Source organism: Colletotrichum costaricense (assembly GCF_030867565.1).
Source record: "Colletotrichum costaricense strain IMI 309622 chromosome Unknown Scaffold_1.1, whole genome shotgun sequence".
Taxonomy (NCBI): Eukaryota; Fungi; Ascomycota; class Sordariomycetes; order Glomerellales; family Glomerellaceae; genus Colletotrichum; species Colletotrichum costaricense.
This window is the reverse complement of record NW_026848230.1, coordinates 2,906,029-2,928,537: the sequence shown is the minus strand read 5'-3', so window position 1 is coordinate 2,928,537 and position 22,509 is coordinate 2,906,029. Positions and strand designations below refer to the sequence as shown.

The following is a 22,509-nucleotide window of genomic DNA, read 5'->3' as shown; positions in this document are numbered from 1 at the left end:
AACCTGCGATGTACCTTCCTATGCTATGATGGAGCGGGAGGTACCTCCTTCCTTGAGGTGTCGTTGTCTCCCATCCGTGAGGTGCCTTCCTTCCTTACCGACGGGTATTCGAATGATCAAACTCAACCTGTCAGCGGGGCAACTTCCGCAAGGCAGAAAGGCACCACGCCGAAAAGAGGCAGCAGCTGCCTTCCCTCCATACGAGAGGGCGCCTCGAGACTGCTGCCAACTTGTTATATAAACCTCTTCTTCCCACCACCACTACCACAATCTCTCTCCTCTTCATCACACTCACAATCAATCAACTTTCAATACAAACAAACAACACCACCAACCAACCTACCAAACAACCCAACCTACTTCACAATGGAGACCATCAAGAACGCCGCCAACTACGTTTCCGAGTCTGTCCAGCAGGCCGGTGCCACCGCCTCCAAGGAGACCAACAAGCAGGTCGCCAAGGACGACAACGTCTCCATCGGCAACCGGTAAGCGTTCCTTCCACCTTCATGATGGCTTTTAACTAACATCTTTCTTCAGTGCCTCCGCTGCCAAGGACGCCGTTGGCGACAAGATCGACGAGTCCAAGCACGACTTCAAGGGCGAGGGATACAAGGAGCAGGCCAAGCACTAAATCATTCCCACGATACCCAAACACCAGGGAATTTTCAATGAGTAGGCGTTTGGAACGGATCGGGACACGCAATGAGGCAGGAATACCTGGGAATTGATCACGGATCTTCTACCTAGAATAGCTTTTAATGCCACTGCATTGCCAAGATCACATCGAATTCCTATTTATGAGTGACACCTGTCATAATCGAATATTTCTGTTCCTCAAAGTCCTTATTTAATCACAATCTGATTTGTCTAATTAATCAATCCATGGCACCAAACATACTAAGTTATGCCACCTCTAGGCTTTCCACCAGATCCCATCTGAAATCATGATGATTTTCACTCGATGCAACATCTATCCTTGCATAATTCACCAATAGTCTCCACTTGTGTTGATGCTTACCCCACACCGGGCCTGGGGTTCCGGTGCACGGATCCTTGGCTTGAACGTCGCAAGACTGTTGGACGTGACAACATACTACTGGCGCGACACAACTTCATCAACGATCATCAAGAACGAATAGAGTCAATTGCACGTCACGCTCCTGCCTACCATGTCCAACACATCTTCAACCTTGCCGCCGGATCTGTTCGATCAGACAACGCTCATTTCCCTGGCAGCAACCGTCGTCCTCTTGTCCATAGCTATCGCTGTGTCTCGTCGAGTCCTCCACCCCGCCACATCGACGAGCTATCGCGTCCTCTTCATCTGGCACGCCTTTGATGCTTTGATCCACTTCTTCCTCGAGGGCAGCTTCCTCTATCACTGCTTCTTCTCTTACATCCCTCTCGCCGACGTGCCCGACGCCGACCTCAGCGGTTTCCACCCGACCCCGGCCAATTTCCTCGGTCATTCAGATCGCATCTATGGCGCCCAAGCGGGCGGAAGCAATCCCTTTGCGCAGTTGTGGATGGTTTATGCGCGGGCTGATAAGAGATGGGCCGGCGCGGACTTGGTATGTTGCCGAAAAGGGCTGTTCCAGAGACGAGATGCTGGCTAACTTGTTGGGCCCCTAGGGTGTGATTTCGTTGGAGCTCTTAACGGTGTTCGGCGCCGGACCGCTGGCGGTGTGGATCTGCTACAGCATTGCTAAGCGTGACCCCAAGGTCAACATTTGGATGATTGTCATCGCAACGGCGGAGCTTTATGGCGGTGAGTTGGCAACTGATGTCTGGCGTTCCGGGAACGAGTGGGTCAACTGATATGATCTAGGATTTATGACCTTCTGCCCCGAATGGCTGACCGGCAACATCTACTTGGACACGAGCAACTTCATGTACCTTTGGGTGTACCTCGTCTTCTTCAATATGCTATGGGTTTTTATCCCGATCTATGCCATATACGTGGCATATGGAGAGATTTCTGCTGCTTTCAAGGCCCAAGGCGTCAGGAAGAACCTATGAGCGTATATCTCGAGGCCTATGAAGCTATTCATGTACTACATAATGTCAGCCGTTGCCCAATTGCCCTTGTCGTAGCCTTTGATCGAAGCCTCGTGCGATTTTTTAACTTTTGAATCATCTTGTCTACCCTATCTTGTAGCTATTTCGTCTTACATGGAAAGCTCGCATTGTTGCTCTTAATTCTTCTCTCCAAGGTGGTCATTACCAAAGACCGGCTTGTCTTCCTGATACGTATCATACTTATATTCACTGCCTACGTGGTCGTCCCTGAGCCGAGTTCAGCCTTTTGACGGTTTCGCGCAACGTCGAGGCAGGCTCTAGAGCCTCAAGGTATATGCCATACCTTCGTGACTTTGGCACAAGCAGATTCACGACATCTTCCGAAACGAGGCCGGTGAAGTGACGTAGCCCAGATTGAAGCCGTCCAGATCAGAGACGTCGACCCACTTCTCCATCGGATCTGCTACAGTCATGGAAGAGCCGACAGCAGAAGGGGGAGATACTACTCATAGCTCCTTTCGCCAGATGAAGGAGGCGTCCAAATTGGTGTTCCGGGTGTGGTCTTGAATATTTCCTAGAGTCTCCTAGCCTTGTTCGAATTAACTTGGTTGCTACGTTCTTCCACCGATAACTTCGCCCTGTAGATCCAGGTCCATCCGCTGAAGAGCGCCGAGATCGCTGGACCTTAAGATTTCTCGTTGCTCATGACCCGGCAGCATGAGAGTTATGCAAGCAGACAAGATATTCGAGGTTCAAATTGCCTTCAGCTTAGGCCGCCCTCGAGCTCAACCAGGCGAAATGTATGTTTCCCAGAGTATCAAGTATATGAGATACGCGGGCTTTCTCAGGCCCTCGACGACGAAGATGACGTAATCGGACTTGTTTGCCTCGAAGACTACAAACTATCAAACGTAAGTAAAGCTATGGAAATCTCGGCAAGATAGGGTCAATGTCTTCGACATGATCAAAGATCCCGCAAATATTGGCAGTCCAAATATCCTGTAGTTCACTCGCGCCACGTTTGTCATACCCGCTCAAAAGGTTGTACGGAAAACCGATGTCGAAAGGATAGGCAGTTTCGATGTCATCAAGGTCCTCTCTCACCAGCCATAGACTTAGGGCATCGATGCGGATCCTAATGTGATCGACTTTTCGACCGCCCAAGATGGGGGAAACATGGGGTGCCTTATGGAAGACGTATGCTAGAGCAACCAAAGTAACGCAACCTTCTCTCCGACACTAACGCCTCGCGCCCGTTACCCGTCAAGTGCATATCTGAGCCGACTTCTTTAGTCTAGTCCCTAGGCTTGAACGGCACGTGGCCGAGCGTGCTCCACAATACTAGGCCATGCTCTATGCCAGGCAGATTGGGATCATGATCCTCTCGAAGTCCGGGTCAGCAGCAGACCACCTGGCTTGATACACTGAGAACTAACCCGAGTCTTGATGCCGGGCATAGTCGTTGCACATGACCACAATCCACACGGGAGTATTAGCTATGTTAAAGTATAAGACGTTACCCGAGGTGAAGAGCTGGTTCAGCGAGCGCATGATCTCGGGGAGATCGGCGGTCATGTCCCTGAAGTGGAGGTGGCGAGGTCAATGTACGTGATCTGGAGCTTCTTGAGGCTCGCCTCGACAGAGAGGCGCAGGCTCTTGGTGTCATTTCCCCCAAAATTAGGTTGTTGCCGAGACGGCGCAGACCATAGTTTTAAGTTGCTTGTCTCCTTTTTCGCCAGAACGAGTTCGTCACGGCCGGTGTTGATTAGCTACTCGCTCGACTACTTTTCAGAGTCTTGGCCTTGATAGCTAAACGCACTGGAAGTTATGTTAGGATTTTTACGTGATATCATGGGGCGGAATACATAGGGTCATGCTCAAGTGTCATGCTCAAGTGTCAAGAAATGTCTCTCCTTGCTCAGAGAAAAATCAATTATTTCAAACACAGTCATCGTCGTGCATTCGCCAAGGCAATCATTCATCGTCCCTCCAAAATTAAATGTATTGAGGCACATTGGAATAACAAAAATTCCTGCAGTCGGGCTTAATGACCGGCGGCGGCCAAGTAGGCTTTTTGGAGATTAGATGGCCGGCGGTTTTCCTTGTGCGCTGATGGCTAGACTCAATATGTAGTCAGTAACAAAAGTGAGCTTGCTAAGCCCACCGACAGTGTAAGCCGTCCCATCGCGCGCAACGCGGGGCAGAGCCGATGTGAGACCTAGCGGGAGATGTGGCCGAATATACATGACGTGATCGTCTGACTGCCTTGTGTGTGTTTGTGTCTTTGGAGTCCAGCAGTAGATACGAGCGGATCATACATCGCGGAGCAAGACCGATGATGCATCTTCCCGCCTATTAGTCACGCAATACAGAAAGCATAGCTGTTCGGGTTGCCATACACAGAAACTACGAGTACGTGTACCATCTCACGAGTTGATTTCACGACAGCCAGGGAAATGTTTTCTCATCTACACGACTCCAGACAAGTATGATACAGTCATCCGCCTCCCCAAGACCGGCGCCTTTCTCCTTAAATCGTTTTGAGCGGGCAAGTCAAACAAAGATAATCTTTCCCTGATACCTTTGAATCGTTAAAATATCACCGTTTAGCACTGGTATATGGGTTGGTATTGACATGGCCGTGGCTGGTGCACGTTCTTACGCAGGCGGCATGCTGTCCCATGGTTAGCTCGAGTTCTGAGCTACAGCATCAATTGCAAGTAGAAGGGGACTTACACCAATGAGACCAGCAGCCGCATAATTCTCGATCGTACATGTATACCTTGCCTGCCACATGAGCGCTTGACTGGGAGATCTTTCTTTCGTTTTGGCTGCGCCAAGGTATTGAGAATCCGGTCACACTGTTCGAGGAAGTTAGCACCAGTCGTCGGTACGGGTTAGGGATACTTACACAGTAGACGGATGGTCTCTAAGCCAGAATCAGTCGCGTGTCGTCTGCAAAGGTATCTTATGATGAATTTACTCACACCATCACAAGTAAGGTCGGAGTCACTTGGTTCGTGATTACACCATCGTGTATTCTCGTCCTCAGCAGCAGTAACTGCTGTGGATAGCAGGATGATGAATCCGAACTTCATGGCTTGATTGATTTGGGGCGTGAAAGTTGTGACTTGGTGATTCAGCTCAAGCCAAGGATGATGCGAAGGTGTCTGCGATATGAGAAGAGACATCAGCGTATAAGTATCAGGTTGGTAAGGAGTCAAAAACATCTAGATCATGGAGTCTATGCTTTTTCATAGTGGACCCAAAGACGCCCTTGATGTTGTCGTTGTTCTCGTGGGTCTAAATTACAGCCTTCAGGAAGTCAAATCAATTGAACGCATTTTACCATCATTTAAGTCCATGCTTTTCGGATATCCTAAGAGGGAGTCGTGAGACACTGACGAATATGCTTCTGAGTTTTACTTCTATTGGGACAATCAGGCTGTGTAGATTGAGCTGCATTTACTGCTGCACTCATTCTTCGTGGCGAGGTGAAGTGTGAGAATGAAGGCGTCTTTCCCCCACATTCCGTGGGCTCAGCCGCTCAAAATCTATTCGAGACTAATGCTGAAATGAGACCATTGAGATTCAAATACTTCTCAAAGCTCAACAAAGATCAAGTGATATTGGGTGGTTTACATACAGGCCGAAAGCCAGATGAGATCGAGCGCAAAGCCGATGAGAGCTGGGCTCTGCCGAGGCCATAGCATGTAGCACTTTGCCAAGTTCGTGACATAGAGCATTGCCTCTATAAGCTCCAACCGAGGTTTCCAAGTATAAGTTAAGGGCATAAGGGTCATGTTTCCATATACTCGTGGCCGGAAACGATGTCTTTATTCAGTCCACCGAAACCGAGCAACGTCACCCGGAACACCCGCTCGGCCAGCACCACCATCCATACGCCGAGCCATGAACAAGAATGTATTCACAAGATGAAAGAATCGGCATTATACATGGCGGATATCCTGTTTCAACACCGCTGGTACGAATATTATGAGCGTTTCTGACAGCATATTTGGCGTACATTGTTCGTATATGGTCAATGAGATATCTACGTGAACCAGTACAAACAATATAATGAGGGCATTGGGTTGATACGAGCTGAAATCCTTTTGGATAAGGTAGGAAGGGCCCAGAGATTCTGATAGGATCTGAATCCATCGAATAAAGCTAAACGGTATCTGTCCTAGGCTGACTAGTTGCGCACTCGGGGTCAAAGACTTTGCAGTAGCACTGATACGTTGTCTCATGTAAGAGTTATCATGAAGTAGACGTATGATATCCAATGACCCCAATACGGGGAATTCTGTTTCTGATGCATTTCAAGGCCCGATACACATCAACAAGCTTGCAAGAGCCCAAACCAGCTCTTGTCTTGGAGTGCGGTTAACATGTTCACGTTGGCAATGACAAAAATGATAATCACATGGAGTTTCAGTCCACGCCCACCTCCTAGTCTCTTAGGTATTTCCGATCTGCTTCCCTTCGATGTGCGAAGGATAGCACTCCAAGCCAGGATGGAGTGAGAGTCGGCAGTAAGGTGAGACAGCAGCTTTAGCTATGCCTGCCGCTCTCTGGTAGCCCGCCAAGAGTGATACTAACGATAAAGGGCAGGACTGTGAACCATTCCCCCCATTTTCCCAATTCGTTCCTCGAAGCGACTGCGATAGCTCAATCGGCGGTAGTTGAAATCCCCATCACCAAGTGTCCCCAGGTTCCCGGGCAAGGCCAATCGGTTAGGAACCGCCCCCCCAAAAAATAGTCCGAATACTACCTCCTGCGACGAGCAACGGCGGCCTCGCCATCGGCACCACATACCGAAATCTCTGATACCCTTTTGTCTTTACACCTGCAGTATCGATAAGGGACGGCCTGACGTGGGGTCTTCAACCCCCTCTACACCTTGAGACTCATACTGAGGCAATCGGTGACGAGAATCCGATTCTTCAGATGTAGCATATCTTTAATGACCATCTCAAGTCGTCGTGGCGACTGGTGGATTACCTCTGGGGTGTAGTATCTCAGATGTTACGACGGGTGCGAGAGAGAGGGAGGACGGGGAAGGGGAGACGATCTACCGGACGGTATGTGGGAAGTGTATCATCGGGCGTTACGGGGGCCGTCGAAACCTCGTCAAATCGGATCAGCGAACAACAGACTCCCCACAACGCCTTGAGGCTCTTTTTTGTGCTATTGCGGAGGACCTCATGTTTTATCGAACGAGGTATTGAGGCGATAGCCCCGAGTAGTCCACTGTCGGGTCTTCGAGTCCGATGTTCTTGGGTTGCCGTGAGTCCCGTACTGGAACGGGCCGCCCATGGTTTGTTTCAAGGGAATTTTTCGCAGTAAAGAACGAAGCCAGTCGGGGTTTATTCTATTGACTATACGTACTCAATCGGCTTTCAGGTGCGACTGTGGGAAAGCGGACCTTGTCTGAAGTGAGGGCCTTTGATATCTTCAGGGCTGAGATACTGTGGCCGAAGTAGTTGCCTCCCCATCAACAGAGTAGCTTGAGCTGCTCGACCGCCGAGATACATACTGTAATAGATAGCTTTGAGATAGAATACAGTAACAACCATACCGAATTCATCGTGCAAGATGTAGGAGCTCAAGCGAGGTCTGGTGGTCGACATTCGCTTGATTTCTTTCAGTCATAATCAACTTGGCATCATCAAACCACCACATACGACCATACCCATTGGAAAACTCGGGATCCCGTCCGCTCTCCCATAGATAAGCCAATGAGGGCCGGATTAGTAGTTGGGTCGGTGACGACCAGCGAATACCTGGTGTTGTATGTTTTTGGTATTTTTGTGAAGCTATCGTGATCCACATGTGAGGTGGGTCGCTAGTGGTGGAGCAGCCGAGCAGACGTCTAAATTGCTGACAACCATGGCCGAAGCTATTAGAAATCAGTACGTTTGAAAATGGATTAAATGATTTCATTGAATGTAAAATCATGATTCCTCTCGTTGAGAAACCACACTTTAGTCATTGCATTGGCGACTATATGATGACGCCTATTTTAGACGCTCGGCAGAGGGCCACACAAAGACCATCTCTGTTGTATTTCTGCCAACACGCACACGGCCCTAGATTCATCGGGCCTTCATCTCCATCCATGCACAGTCATAATTCATGTGCGACTTCCAGTGGTTAGCCTCAATTACGTGAGCCGGAGAACAGTCTCTATACGGTTGGGTAAAGCAGTCTAGACGAGCTTATGAAGATTTTTTTCGTCTTCGGACCTTCGCAATCAATTCGAGACAACCACATTCTAATCATCGTCGTCATGGATAGTGCGTCGAGTCGTGCTTCCTCTCTGCAAGAGGTCTAGGCAAAAGGGCGGACGGGCCCGGGTGGGTTGGTGGCCCTGTTGGGGGCGGAAACAACCAGCTTTGGTCAACATGTTCAAGCGGCCGGCCCTCTTCTCTCAAGCATTGACCAAGATATTGTGCGGGGTTTGGGATCTGGCCTTGTGGGCCATTTAGACGCTGGCTTTTGAATGGGCTTCTTCTTATTTGGACACTACATTGATTGAGCAATTCATCAAAAAAGGCTGGGCTAGAGTATATCTATAGTTGGTTACGCCGACCACACGAGATACCCAGGCCGGACACGCGGACGCCGGAGGAGAGAGCCGCTTGATGGGGCTTGAACGACGTTGATAATGTTCTGAATATAGCCTTCCATGTGTGATCGACTTCGGCCACGAATCATGTGTCCCAAGTATGCTCAACTCGGCCCAAGGGACACACTACCAAGATCAAACAGAGCCTCCTCAAGCAGTTCGTTCGGGCACGTGTGAAGTACGCGGCAAAGACGTTGACGCCGTGGTTAGGGAAAAGCGAGAATGCGGCAGTACCGCCGAAAGAAGAAATCTGGTGCCGCGCCGTCGATCCCTCGTCGGCCCGTCTGTATTCCATGAACGGCACGTACGCCTGCCGGCTATCCAGGCTGGAAACACGAGAGCAGTCTCCAGTCCCCATCCCCCCGCGCAGCACGCACAAATCTCGTGAGTCAGTTGCCCATCTTCGTTTTCGCATCTCACCTGACATCACTCTATATGCTTCATCGTCTGAACCAGAAAAGGATTCAGATAGCCAAGCAAGTGGGTGGAGAGGCCTGCCGAAAAAAGGGATCATCGTCCAGTCGAGGGAAAAGACTCACCCAGCACATCATCTTGTAGCATTGGCGACCATGCGGACCGGACCCTTTGGGTGGCTCACGTTGGGCAAACTATCGTCTAAACTTTTCAACTTGCATGCCTAGTACTTGCCAAGGCGACGAATGTCGAGGTCAACGAGTCGGGCACGCTATATTGCATGACGAAGCGGCTCTCTACGTCCAACGCTTGTTGTTGAATACCCGGGGCGAATACCGAAAGACGCTGGCGGCAGGCAGCAAAAGCCGCCGACTCGTTCGTCGTCCGGTCTTTTTCCTGACGGTTCCTCACCTCTATAGCTCCAATGAAAAGTCAAATCGTAATAGTGACGACGCCTATTCCGAACCTGCATCGTTTTGGCTGGATAGATCATAGCCGCGATGCCGTGAACTCGCTCTCAGAGAAAACAAATCTCTCCCACTTTCCGGAAGTTCGAGCAGCCATTCGTAGGCGGGTTGGTGATGATTGGGATGAAACACCCGCGCCAGAAGAGGCTCACTGCTACCGCCCTCGCACTCACTTCAGACGAGTCCATAAACAAATGCTGTTAGATGACATTGGATGACCCCCCAAAGCCGCGGGGTTCAGGAGAATTCTCAGAGGGAAATTGGATGGGAAGGCAACGGAGATGGTTTTGGATGACAGTTTCTTGCCCTCCCGTTTTCCAACATTTCATCTCAACAACACCAGGTGGAGGTGGCAACGTTGCCAAGAAGATTGCAATGGTGATCCTCAGCAGTAACTTCTCGAAGGCAGCCTCTCATGACGTCGGTCAAGACCCGTGAAGCCGGCCGACTAATAAGCTGCCGTGCGAGGTTGGTGATGTGGCCAAGTCAAATCCCAAGTGCGGCTCGGGAGAAGCGGCAAACACCCGTGGCATGATCGAGAACCATAGAATAGAAGCCACGAATGGAAGAACGCGACAACGTGGGAATCTGCAAGTGGCAAGCGAATTGGGGCGAGGATTTTTCGACCCTGTCCGCTATAATTGGACATCGTAAGATGGCAACTGCAGAGGGGTAGTCGCGATGTCCGTCCCTTGGCTGTACGTCAGTCTGAATATCCCGTTTGATCGACGGCGAGGGCCGGTTCAGCAACGAACGTGGGTCTCCCCGGACTGACGGGACGCTGGCGAGCTCAGTGATGCGAGGTGGGCAAGGACACGGCGACGGCCACAAGCCTGCGTACGCAGTAGACTGTAGTCCCTCATCATCTCGGAGCAACCATATTCCACCGGCTGGTTGGTCACCGCGGGCACTCTTGGTCGGTGGGGGCGATGCAGCCAAGCGTTGAAGATTTGGTTCAAGGTTGTGACTAGTGCCCCAAGCTAGCAGCGGGCTCAATATCCGTAGGGTTGACATGTTGGAGATTAATTAAAGTGTTTGACGGCCATTGGCACCTGATGCGGGTTGGCGCCATTCTTGTCTTCGGAAGAATAGTGTCGCACTACTGACTAGTCTTTGAGCTTGTCCCCGTGTATCCGTTGTGTTGGAGTCGCCCGGAATCCATCACAGACGGCCCTCTTTTATCTTGCAGATCGTATCAGCTGTGAATGAGGGGACCAAGGGACTCTCGAAGCAGATTCCGAAGGACAACTTGATGATCTTCGAAATTGTGACGGACGCGCCATCGTCTATAGGCGTCTCGTGGCAAGAGGCGAGGGATCGCCCTTCCCCGCAGCGGCGCCCGCCCCCAAGCGACGGATGATGGACGTTCGCTTGTTCCTCGTCAGTAGTTCGCGCAAGGTGCATGTCTTGCTTGTCTCGTCTCTTTTGACGTGCCGCCAGTCGCAACGCCGTCACATTTCGTACGGGGGCTAGGGAGGTCTGACGTGCCAGACAGATCTGGGCCTACTGGGCTCGCACGGCTCGGTGCCGTCAAAGCAGCATTACCCTAGCCGTGGAAGGAATAGCCTGATGTAAGTGTGCATGTTAGCAGGGCTGTTGACGGCATGGATCCTTGTCGCTGGCCCTCGTCCGAGCCCCTGTGCAGGCCATCTCAGCTCATGTGACACGGTATCTGCCTCATCGCTCGAAAATCTGTGGAAACAGACGAACTTGATCAGCCGTCAACGAGATTCGATTCGTCCATCACAGGCTGGTCGACTACTAGACGGTATTGGAACCACTAGATGGCGCTCTGTTCCTGTTGGATAGTTGTATTGTCCCTCTGATAGCCTAGCTCGAGATATTTGAGATTGAGAAAGGTTTGCAACGGATGCCCTGGCAACACCGAGCCCCGTGGCAAGGGTAGACACGTGCAGGAGTCCAGGACCAAGATAGCTGGTGCAACAGCCCAGGCCCTCCGACTGGCAGAAACATCCCGTGAAGAGGGCTAGTGGGCTACCAGGTCGAGTCGATGAGGAAGTGAGAAGCATCCCCGCCATGTGGATTGTGTTTGCCTGGCTGGTGGGCTGGAACCAGGCGTTGACGTTGACGCCGCCCTCTCCGTGCGCCTCGCTACATGGCCGCAGCAACTCACGATCGGGCATAACTCGCAGATTGCAGCGCTGACTCGATACACACCAATGAAGTAGCCTGCGCCTCTGCGTTGGCTGTGCATTTCCCGTGTGTGTTGTTGTCTTTCTTGAATGTGTCTGCCGGTGTGGACACATGTATTGCCAACCAAGGACTTTTGAGCCGAACTGGTGAGGCCATTCCCAACCAACCCACCTACCATCTGGAGGCAGGAGGAGGGCGCCGCATCCACCGCATCTCGAGAGGATTTCGGCACACCAGACCAGATTAAACAGAATCAGAGGAAGATGGGGCCGCAAAAAACGACACGATTGGATAGGCAGACTGAGAAGGGGTTGATGAGGAGTTGAGCGGGTTGGAGGGTTCTGAGGAGAGGGAACGAAAAAGGTTTCGGCATCGCCATCAGCCGCCCCTTCCACGATCCCTGCGGCGGTTTGATCCACTCACTTGGCAACACTGCACTAGTCCCAAAACAGCAAGGCGCACAAAGGTTGTCTCCTAGTGCCCCCCAGATCTGGGGCTCAAGTCCAACGTCAAACCTTGTCAACTTCAACCTCACAGCCAGGGGCTCAGGCATCTTGGGCGACACTACGAAACCCAGACGTGTTACATCACTGCTTCACCTCATCGCCACTCAATGCCATCGCCTCAAGCCCTCCTCTTTGCCCTCATCCTCACCCACAGTGACACCCTCACTCAGTCTTTCGCCCTCTGTGTCTGTTCCTTTCTCTCACTCTGACGGTGCCTGTCCCTCGAGCCTCGAGTCTGGGTTCGCTCCGGCACACACGCATGCTGCTGCACCTCAGGCATCCTCAGCACATATTCTGCCGGCTCGTTGCGACGGGAGACTGCATGAGAGCCCAGTTTTTTTCTCCTCACCTCAGCTCCCCCTCCCAAGGTTCCCATGGTCTTCGTATCGTTGAGCTGGAGCACCTTGCTCCACTGGAAGCCAAAGGGCCTGAGAGGCAAGCACGGCAAATAATCCCAAATCAGCCCAGCCAGTTAGTCGGCGGGGTCGTGATGAACATGGTTATCATCCCGCGCCCAGCCCTGTCTTCCATGTTCTTGAGCCCTCTCTAGGAGGACCAAGACCAAGATACCTGGATACCATGATACCAAACCGTACTGGACGTGACTGCGTGTACCTATGTATGGTGGCCCTAGGAGTCCATCCCCAAACCAGCAACATGCACGTCGAGAGACGTTCGCCCCATCTGAGCCCCTCACTGCCCACCATCCAGTCGCACGTCGACTCGAGGTACAGCCTGCGTCTCATTCGCTCGTTCCTGTCCCCGTCTTCTGGATGGCCCGTCTTTTCCACAAGAGTGTCACGGTCGTCACCCTTGCTCTGGCCCTCGCCCTCGTCCTCGCCCTCTTTGGTAGGCCATCCATCAACCGTGTTACCCTGGACCAAAGTTGGACTTGGGCCCCATTTAGCGGTTTGGCTAACTCTCCGGACCTCATCTGGCCCGCGCGGGGGCCCTTCCCGAGCCTGTCCCTTGCAACTTGCGACTGGGTACCTATCTATCTATGTTAGCCCCCTGCTGAGGTGGGCCTCTCCGTCTCTGCCACGCTTTCTGTGATCGCCTTTTGACCTCTTCATGCGGCCTTCCCTCCTCCTCCTTCCGTCTGACTTTTTGGAACTGGTCTCTTTTTCCCTTCCCTTCCTTCAGGCCGGTCCCTTTCCTTCTCTTGAGTGGCTGGTCCTATTACTCCTTGTTTCTATTCGTAGGTCCCGACTTCGCCTAGTGTCTGTTTCGTCTGGTCCGCCTTCTTCGTCCAAGAGCGGCAGTCCATTACCATCCATCCTGTCTTTTCACTTACTCTTTTCACTTCTCCATCCCATCCGTACGATCGCCATCCTCCTCCTCCTCTTCTCCTCACTCTCCTTGTTCGACTCACCTATACTCTTCTACACCTCATACGACCGGATCAACATCGACTCTTCTATGGATTAGATGGTTCGGAAAGCGAATTAATACCTGGCACCGCTGCGGCTCGACGCCTGCGCTCATCTCTTCGACGACCAGTGCCAGTTGAATAATCGACGAGATGGATAGCTGGGGATATGGAGGCGACTTGTGGACGAGGGCCGACGATGACAGCGTGACGGACGGTAATGGCGTGGCGGATTCATTACGAGGACCCTTCAAGGCCACCAACAACTCGACATCGGCCATCATCAACCAGTTCCGCTTCCAAGCCGCCAAATCGATTCGAACCTCAACCATCATTCTCGCCGTCTTCAATGTTATTGCCGCATTTGCAACAGCAATTGGTATCTTTTGGGATGGTTATGCAACGGCCAAGAGGAACAACCAAAAGTTCGGCTTCAGGTACGCTCGTCACTGCCGTCACCAATGAGTCAAGTCAATGGACTAACGTTATGCTCCAGAACGCATGGATTCACTTTTGTCGGACCTGCAGAGTCCTTTCCTCTCGTTCTATCTGTCGGCATCGTCGTTCAAGGCATCGTCTTTGCCATTGCACAGTCGACTGGACTCGACCATCTCCTGACTTTGGGTTGCACCATCACCTCCCAAATGATGCTGCCTGGTTCGTAGCCTTCGTTTACGTATCCCAGAAGCTCAGCTAACAATCGTATCTAGCGGTCTTCATTGTTCCGTACATCCAACTCGTATTCGCTCTAGAGGTGGCCATCCGGTCTCTACGAAAGAACCCACTGCCGTCTCGTGGCAAGTGGAATGTTACCATTTGCCTCGCCATCGTCGGCACTTTTCTCCTCATTACCTACCTAGTCACCCTCTTCGTCCGCCCTCCCAACTTTTGCTTTGCCTCGCTTTTCTGGTTCGTCCAGCGCTGGAAGGAGGGCTGCTTCGTACTTCTCACTTTTATCTCGGCGGCGTTGCTGGGCTCGGCTCTGGTGATCTTCTTCCGTCTCCACAACAACATCAGAATCGAGAACAGTGAGCGTATTGCCGCGTCTAGAATGGTCTACTTCCTGGCAGTAGCCTTCATCTCGACTGTGAGTATTAACAATGACATCTTGTCCGAGTCCACTTACTGACCAATACAGACTCTCCTCATCCCCTTCTTCTTCAACCTCTCGTTCACGGAACAGCGAGGTGCCACTGGCCAGGCCCTGACGCTTTCCATGATTGCCTCCGTCGTCGCCAACGTATCTGGCCTACTGACCGGCGGTCTGCATCTATTCTTGCGATCAAATACTCTATCTACTATCGGTCCCCGCCAAAGCGACAAGTGGGAGTTAGAGCGTAATAAACTCAAGGCCGGCATTCGTGTCTATAACGGCGACGATGATTACGAAAACCACATGATGAACCCTGTCGGCCGGGCCCGTTCGCTGCGACGCATGGACAGCACCGACAGCCTCGTGCCCGAGAAGGAGGAGGAGGCACGCATCGAGAGTCCCTCTGGGTCTCCCACCTATGCCAACCCTCTCCGACAAAACGCCGTATGGCAGCCGGCCCGCTCCCCTCTGAGGACGCCGGAGCCTGCTCAAGTATCTACCTACCAGGTGCCAAAGGCCCATGCTCGCAAGAGGTCCTACTCCTTGTTCCCATCTGAGCAAAACAACAACACCAAGTCAATTACTCTGCTTCCGGCGAAGACATACGCCCCTGGGGCAAGAATCCCTGATGAGGACGAGATGTTGCTGCTCAGACCTCCGCCATCACTTCACCCTCAGGGCATTCGTCATCGTCGCGATTCTTCGCTTGCATCTTCAGCGACTGTGCAGATTGGCCTGCGGCTGTCAAACGTCGACGACATGCCCCCGCTCAACTCACAGTACTTCCAGAACAATGCCAGCGTGAACAGCTTGAGCTATCCCGATGAGAGGGACGACGAGCCTATCAAGCGGCCCAGCCCCTTGGCTCAGGTCGACGTCCTGAGCGACAGCGGTTCATCCGATTCTGAGGAGGATGCGACCTTGGTCTCGTCTTCTCCCATCCGCCCCCAAAAGGATTTGCGGATGAAGACGCTCCCATCTGTTCCCAAGGTCACTGTACCCAGACAGTCCCAGCTCAAGGAGCAAGAGCCGGAGCAGCTTACTCTCAGCCCGGCTGTTTACAGGCCTGAGAGCCCTCAGAAGACGAGGGTGACTAGCCCTCAGGGTGTTGGCTTCAACACCCCTGCGCAGCGAAAGAAGTCGCCGGTCAAGTGCACCAAGCAGAATTGCCAATGTTCTGCTGAACACGACAAGCGCAACTGGATCTAAGCCCAGATCCGCGACCTGTATCAACACTGGCATTTATCGCACGCGCTACAAAAAAAAAACGTTATAGACACTCGACTACACCGGGCGGTAAAAGCGTATGATCCAACTTTTTCGGTCACTGAACGGAGTTTGTTGGCGAAGTATTTTCTCTTCTTATATTTACTATTTCATTGGATGGCGTTTTATGCGGAGATACCTGTATGACTAATAACGTCTACATATTGTTTGTTTCTTATGTCTCTTTGGCGATGTGCTCCAAAAAAGCACGTTGTGTACGATCTCGGGGGCGGAACAAGGCTTTCATTGGAGTGTAGGAGAACCTAGTAAAGGAGGTACCAAAGAGTCAAGGACTACCAAATGGAAGGATGGCAATGACGACGGTATGACTAGCCATGAGAAGAATTTGGCGAGCGGAGGTAAAGGCCACCAGAGGGCTCTACAGCACAGAAGAGATAGCTCAATGAATCAAAGAGCTCAAACAATCATGAACTTGGCGGACCATTTGCATGAAACCGTGATAAATGCCAGTCGCTTTCCGCACTGCCAGCTACTACCGTCCGAGATGCTAACTCAACTGACAGGAGGCTTGGAGACTAATAGTTCCCTGAAACTACAGTACCTGTGAAATCGTCGTCTGCCTTGGTAGAAATTCCACGCTCACATGATGAAATTCCCGTTCTCGCTGGCTTTGGAAGCCACCCTGCATTAGAAACCCAACTCTTAGAGGAGCTCGTGTGGTTCTAGACTTGGCTCGCCTTCTCTGTTACAGGAATCTCTCTTTGTTTTTGGAACACGAGGCCAGACATTTAGCGGTATCGTGGGACGCCCCGAACGGCGATTTGAGGGTATCATGAGGTTGGTGCAGAAAATCGGCAAGCCTACTGATACCGACACACAATCAAAATAGTGAAGCCTGTGGTAATTCATTTGCTTTATCTCGATGCACAAGGTCCTGCGGATTCCACAACGCAAGAATCCAACGTAGCTCTGCTTATTTCATTTAGTCTTCTGCTGGTCTGCCTCCACACGCCTCTCCTCCCACTTATCCCAGCCAGCCTGGCAAGGGTCTTCTTCCACGACAAGATCACGAAACCTGAACAGCCGCGCAACGGGCGTCTGCAGGCCCCAGGCCAGAAGCCCAAAGTCCCTCGCAATAGCCGTGACCAAAAACCAGCCGATGGCACACACCGTCCCGGCCAAGCACCCGACCATCACCTGCTTCTCGGTGTGGTAATTTAGGTATATGCGGCTCCACGCCACGGCCGCAGCGATGCCCAGCGCAGCGACACTGACCACGACGCGCTCGACGAGCGAGTACGGCCGGTGGTGCCGGCGCGCGGACGAGGGACGGTGCCTGACCAGCAAGAACAGGACGAGGAAGACGGACCAGTAGGCGACGAACTGGGCGTGGGAGCTGGGCATGCCGTAGCCCTTTCCGTGGATGCGGCGGGGGCGCTCCTCCTTGATCAGGCGCTTGAGGGCGAAGTTGATGGCTTCGCAGCCCAGCTGGCCGGCGAACATGAGGGCGATTTCGACCTCGCGGGTGGACCAGATCAGGGTCGCGTAGACGATGCAGAGGGCTTGCGGGAGGAGCGCGAGCCATGCGCAGAGGAAGGAGAGGGAGTCGTCGGGGTCCTGTGTGTGGTTTCAACCGTATTGGTTAGTGTTTTTATTCAAGCAAGTCACTGGCAGAAAGTAGTTCCCCGGGGTTCTGGTCTCACATAGTAGACGTGTGTCAGGGAAAGAGAGGCTAGTGGTCTCGTGTCTTGATCCATGGTTTTCGACTCGACTGCATTTGCCTGACCGAGACTTTAGATATGGTGGCCTTGCCCTCAGTGGGATGGGGGAGGAGGAGAGGGATCTGGAGAGTTCTTAAATGCGGGATGCCATGTGCCTCAGCGGGAAAGAGGTTGGGCGGTGGAGAGATATTGAGCTGGCTGTCTGGCTGACTGACTGGCTCTTCCTAGGGGCTGGTAAAGTTAGAGCAGACGTCGCGGATCGTGGTGCACAGCACTCTAGAATTGTCAAAGTGCAGCTGTGCAGAGTGCACCGGGCTACGGCCAAGCTTCTATTTCTTCTCTTCCATTGCGTACTTGCATAAATACGTCAGGTTGCATAGGTTCGAGCTCGGGCCAATCGGGAGCTTGTATTTCCCCGTCAGCCAGCACAGCATGCGGTTGTGCGAGCATGCCTAATTATTCTGTGGCGCCTTTGTGGCTTGTAGGTATCCGTAGGCCTGGACCCTTCGTGCCTTCCACATTTGCTTGAAGGTTCCCGTCGCGGTGTCGCCCTTTGTCACTCCTATCGGCCGAGGGACAGACTGATAACGAATGACCCCACCGTCATTCTTTTCTGCAGCCTCTTTTTGCCCCGCGATTGTAACGGCCAAAGAGTCATCATTTCATTGTCTGTCCGAACGCCAGTCAGCCAACTTTTTTTTTTAATCTAGGCGCTCTTACACCCGCGATCTCTCGCTTCTTCTCCCCCGCGCTAGATTACTTACCTTGGCCCGAGAAGAAAAAGAAGAATGGTCCCGTCATAGCCAGTCGCACTTCTCGCGGGTTCCGCGACCGTCTCCAGTTTATTTCCAATCATCACCATCACGCACTCGCCAACACCACCAAATCTTTGCGACTTTCGCCACCAGTCGTCTCTCCGCGTTCAAATACCCATCTCCCATGTTCGTCGCTACTTCATATAAGCGCAAAACCCCACTCGCTTCTTGACGACTGCCTGGCAGCTTTGATTTTAATTTTCCTCAAAGCATGCAATACGCGCCTTCCAACCAGTAGTAGCCATGGACGACGATAGCGACGACCCGCGCCAGGATGAGCTCAGTTCTCTGCGGGCAATCTTCCCCGAAATCGAGCTCGACGACCACCGGCCCTTTTGCTTCACTATCGAGCTGCCCGTTCATCCCGCGAAACCCGTAACGGTCACCTTCCCGGCCGCATCCAATGCCGACGATACAGTCGCCGCCCAGGTACCCGGCGTCGAACCCCGAGTCGACTCCCATGAGCTCTCGCACCTTCCCGCCGTCGTGATTCGCATGGGCTTGCCCAAGGGCTACCCCTCCGACAAGCCCCCGAGTGTCAGCATCAGTACATCGCCGCCGTGGCTGTCCGAAGATGTGACCAAAAAGCTGGAAAATGACGGACCGAGATTATGGGAGGAGATGGGTCGCGACATGATTGTCTTTTCCTACATTGACCATATCCAGCAAGCGGCTGACGATGTGTTTGGCATGGTTGACGGAGCTGGCGCGTTGGAGATCGACCCGTTGCACAAGATTGCCATTCTGGACTACGACATTGAGGCTACTCGGGCGGCATTCGAGAAGGAGACCTTCGATTGCGGTGTTTGTCTGGGTATGGTTCCCCTCCGCGTCCCAGTATTCTTGGCTGCTAACGCTTACTATCGGCAGATCCCAAGAAGGGCTCAATGTGTCACAAGATGCTCGATTGCGGCCATATCTTCTGTACTCAGTGCTTGCAGGAGTTCTACAGTAATGCTATTACGGAAGGAGACTTAGCGACTGTCCGCTGCCTCGCCCCCAATTGTTCCAAAGAGCGCGCCGAAGCGGCGCGAGGACCGGGCAAGGGAAAGAAGAGGAAGGTCAAAACCTCGATCAGTCCTAGTGAACTGCTTCAGATGGGGCTACCCCATGACATGGTGACTCGCTACGTGACGCTCAAGTACAAGAACGAACTCGAATCCGACAAGAATACGATCTACTGCCCCCGATCTTGGTGCCAGGGTGCGGCCAGGTCCAAAAAGCACAGGAAGCCCGAGGGACTTGAGACGATCGACGAGAGTTCGGGTGAAGAGACCGATGACGAGACCGACGCTGACGGAGATGACGGCGCGGGCGAAAAGAAGAAAAAGGTGAAGAAGAACTTCCAGGCTGAAGATCTGATAGCCATCTGCGAAGACTGTGGGTTCGCTTTCTGCAGCCGCTGCTACCAGTCATGGCATGGCGAGTTCATCAGATGTACGCCCAAGCGTGACAAGGGCGAAATCTCTGAAGAGGAACAGGCCTCAATCGATTACATCAACCTGCATACGACGCCTTGCCCTACGTGTGGCGTCCCGGCGCAGAAGACTCACGGCTGCAATCATATGATCTGCTTCCGCTGCGCCTCCCACTTTTGCTATCTATGTTCGGCCTGGCTCGACCCGAGAAATCCGTATGCCCATTTCAATGAACAGCCCAACGGCAAGATCACTTCTTGCTACATGCGCTTGTGGGAGCTTGAAGGCGGCGACGGCGACAATGTCGACATTGGCTTCGCTGGTGGTCATCAGATCGAGCGGCTTTTGGAGATCCCGCCTCCCGCTCCTCCAGCTCCGGTTATTGACCTTGTTCCCGAGATCGAAGAGCCGGACGACAGCGATTCGGATACAGAGGCGAACGATGTGGATCGGCCAGCACGTCCTGCGGCGGGTGGTGTTGCTCGAGAGGGGCCACTTGTTTTACGTATCGAGGCCAATCCAGCTCCCAGAGGAGGTCGAGGAGGAGCAGGAATCGGAGCAGCACTTCATGGTCCCATCCCGCCAGCCGCTCCACAGGCACCTCCCAATCCTGCGAGAAGAGGATTTCCAGCAGCTCGAGGTGGCCGTGGCGGCCGTGGAGGTCGGGGCGGTCGTGGTAATCACAGAGGCGGACCTGGGCAGAACCAGCAGCCGGATGCTCGACGGGGGGCGCCTCCCCGTCGGCATGAAGACTTTGACCCCGATATGGTCGAGGGTTTGGGTGACGGCGAGCTCGATGCAGCGCAGCAGGCTTGGATCAGAAACTTTGTTCAAATGGCGTTGGCAGACCAGGAAGGGGATAGCGACGACGACTGAACGAATGAAGATTCACTGTGAATTGGATGGGTTATCTAAGGTACAATCGGGCGGGGTGTTCACCTTTGGTAGAAAGGGGCCGTGATACCGCCTCACGGCATAGTAACTTGGAGACGACGACAGGATGGATGATGGGACGATGAAGGTCTGAGAAGACGATGATGTTAATGAACCACAAACACTTGACTGGAGCTTTAGGAACCGTGATTTGTGGTGCTGTGATGTGATAAAGAGGCAGTTGCCCAGCAGCATGTCGGCCAAAGAACGAATGGCTCCCTCCCTGCTTCCCCTTTCTTTCTATGATGATCGGTTTTGATCTAGATTATGAACATCTAAGGCACCCACCGGCTCGTTAATACAGAACTGATGTTGATCCTTCTGTCCGTATCAGTCTCTTTCAATTCTAATCCTCTCTCTTCCTAGCTGCCTTTGCTCCTGCCGAGAAGATCATGGCAGACTTACCCAAGTACGAGGTTGTTGCTCTTGCAGTGCTAGCATCATCAGCAGCATAGGCTACTTCCCAAGGCAAAGTTCCATCTACAAAGGCCCCCCTTTCTCAAAGTCCCTTCAAGAAGATATGCGGTGGCTAGGGGGGCTACAGTATTCACATGACGCTGGGTAGATGTAGGGGCAGGATGACAGCCGATACCCTACTCTCTTCGCCCTCCTTCCGATGTTGTTCTCTAGGTAACCCTTCTGATCCAAGCTACGCTTTGCAGGCCATACTGAAGGCCCGAAAAGAAGACTTGGTATGCTTTGGGTTACAGAGCAGGAACCCACAAGCATCTCAAAAAAGTGAACTTACTCTCCCCTGGTTCCTCTCTCCCGTCCCCTTTCTCGGATATCCCGTCCTCAATCTCCCAAGCTTTCCTCCTTCCAGATCGATGGTTTCCCGGTCCCCCTTTCCCCGTCTCTCTCCCCCCGACTGCCGAGCCCGATTGATTAAATGAATAACCTAGGGAGTACTCCGTACATCCGTACAGCCAAACAACGGAGACTTGAATTACGAGGGGGGCAACGAGATCGGTGTAAGGATCAAGGAGATGGGATACTCAAGCCGGGGCCCCGGGGGAAGGGGGAACAAGCAAGTAGGAACTGTACAGAGGCAGCATTGCCAAATTCCCTCACCTTGGAGCTCACTTCGGTGTACGGATATGAAAATGTGATATCTAGAACCTCTTAAGACTTCAACCTCAGGGTCTGATGAACACCTCCCTTTCACTGGACCTGAGAAGAGCAAACGGCAAATATGTGATGACACTGCGCCAAACGGTTGACCGTAGCTTTCCCATCTCGCTTGATTTACTTCGCCCCCCCCCCCCCCCCGACCCTTTTCGGAATCCGACGACGGCATCTGTTCTTGCCTCCCAAGGGAGGAAGAAGGGGGGGGGGGGGGTCTCATCACATCTACCAAGCCATCCATCCATTCATCCAACCCATGAGAACGGATACCTCGAACGATATCACAGAATCCAGGCAACATATCCCGAGAAGAATAACCGCGCGGAGTGGTACTTGAGAAATGAAGAGAAAAGGAGGAAACAAAGACGAAACCAACACTGGACAGCTGCCTTTTCGTATAGAGGAGACGAGAGAGAATGTACGGAGTACAGTCTACCAGCATGGAAGCCAAAAAAACAATACAGGAGACCAGGATTCAAGTCACAAACGATCAAGGCTTGATCTTCCTTCCTCGGAACTGTTCACACATCAAGAGAAGAGGCACGTTACTCTCCTCAAACTGTCCTCTCTCCTCTCTCTACGGATACTCCTCCTCTTCCTTCAACATCCCA

The 22,509-nt window shown here is 52.5% G+C and overlaps 10 protein-coding genes across 10 annotated transcripts; 6 read left to right on the top strand and 4 right to left on the bottom strand.

The window, feature by feature from the left end:
- Positions 1-366: 366 nt before the first annotated feature.
- Positions 367-634, top strand: CCOS01_01025 (glucose-repressible protein; the record flags this gene model as incomplete). The annotated part of the gene is made up of 2 exons (XM_060449221.1): positions 367-488; positions 541-634. The coding sequence occupies 2 exons, from the start codon at positions 367-369 to the stop codon at positions 632-634; spliced, it is 216 nt and encodes a 71-aa protein (XP_060320659.1).
- A 538-nt stretch (positions 635-1,172) lies between these two features.
- On the top strand, positions 1,173-2,022 carry CCOS01_01024 (emopamil binding protein; the record flags this gene model as incomplete). The annotated part of the gene is made up of 3 exons (XM_060449220.1): positions 1,173-1,574; positions 1,636-1,771; positions 1,832-2,022. 3 exons carry the CDS (start codon positions 1,173-1,175, stop codon positions 2,020-2,022), a joined length of 729 nt encoding a protein of 242 aa, XP_060320658.1.
- A 1,516-nt stretch (positions 2,023-3,538) lies between these two features.
- On the bottom strand, positions 3,539-3,688 carry CCOS01_01023 (uncharacterized protein; the record flags this gene model as incomplete). The annotated part of the gene is made up of 1 exon (XM_060449219.1): positions 3,539-3,688. One exon carries the CDS (start codon positions 3,686-3,688, stop codon positions 3,539-3,541), a length of 150 nt encoding a protein of 49 aa, XP_060320657.1.
- A 992-nt stretch (positions 3,689-4,680) lies between these two features.
- CCOS01_01022 (uncharacterized protein) lies at positions 4,681-5,120 on the bottom strand (the record flags this gene model as incomplete). The annotated part of the gene is made up of 4 exons (XM_060449218.1): positions 4,681-4,696; positions 4,759-4,883; positions 4,934-4,951; positions 5,010-5,120. The coding sequence occupies 4 exons, from the start codon at positions 5,118-5,120 to the stop codon at positions 4,681-4,683; spliced, it is 270 nt and encodes an 89-aa protein (XP_060320656.1).
- Positions 5,121-11,258: 6,138 nt separating this feature from the next.
- On the bottom strand, positions 11,259-11,804 carry CCOS01_01021 (uncharacterized protein; the record flags this gene model as incomplete). The annotated part of the gene is made up of 1 exon (XM_060449217.1): positions 11,259-11,804. One exon carries the CDS (start codon positions 11,802-11,804, stop codon positions 11,259-11,261), a length of 546 nt encoding a protein of 181 aa, XP_060320655.1.
- A 1,166-nt stretch (positions 11,805-12,970) lies between these two features.
- Positions 12,971-13,204, top strand: CCOS01_01020 (uncharacterized protein; the record flags this gene model as incomplete). The annotated part of the gene is made up of 1 exon (XM_060449216.1): positions 12,971-13,204. One exon carries the CDS (start codon positions 12,971-12,973, stop codon positions 13,202-13,204), a length of 234 nt encoding a protein of 77 aa, XP_060320654.1.
- Positions 13,205-13,719: 515 nt separating this feature from the next.
- CCOS01_01019 (uncharacterized protein) lies at positions 13,720-15,868 on the top strand (the record flags this gene model as incomplete). Its single annotated transcript, XM_060449215.1, has 4 exons — positions 13,720-14,003; positions 14,063-14,223; positions 14,277-14,653; positions 14,705-15,868. The coding sequence occupies 4 exons, from the start codon at positions 13,720-13,722 to the stop codon at positions 15,866-15,868; spliced, it is 1,986 nt and encodes a 661-aa protein (XP_060320653.1).
- A 274-nt stretch (positions 15,869-16,142) lies between these two features.
- On the top strand, positions 16,143-16,493 carry CCOS01_01018 (uncharacterized protein; the record flags this gene model as incomplete). Its single annotated transcript, XM_060449214.1, has 1 exon — positions 16,143-16,493. A coding segment is annotated over one exon (351 nt), but the record flags the coding sequence as incomplete, so codon positions are not given.
- A 371-nt stretch (positions 16,494-16,864) lies between these two features.
- Positions 16,865-17,643, bottom strand: CCOS01_01017 (PAP2 superfamily protein; the record flags this gene model as incomplete). Its single annotated transcript, XM_060449213.1, has 2 exons — positions 16,865-17,503; positions 17,590-17,643. 2 exons carry the CDS (start codon positions 17,641-17,643, stop codon positions 16,865-16,867), a joined length of 693 nt encoding a protein of 230 aa, XP_060320651.1.
- Positions 17,644-18,665: 1,022 nt separating this feature from the next.
- CCOS01_01016 (RWD domain-containing protein) lies at positions 18,666-20,716 on the top strand (the record flags this gene model as incomplete). The annotated part of the gene is made up of 2 exons (XM_060449212.1): positions 18,666-19,236; positions 19,293-20,716. The coding sequence occupies 2 exons, from the start codon at positions 18,666-18,668 to the stop codon at positions 20,714-20,716; spliced, it is 1,995 nt and encodes a 664-aa protein (XP_060320650.1).
- Positions 20,717-22,509: the final 1,793 nt, after the last annotated feature.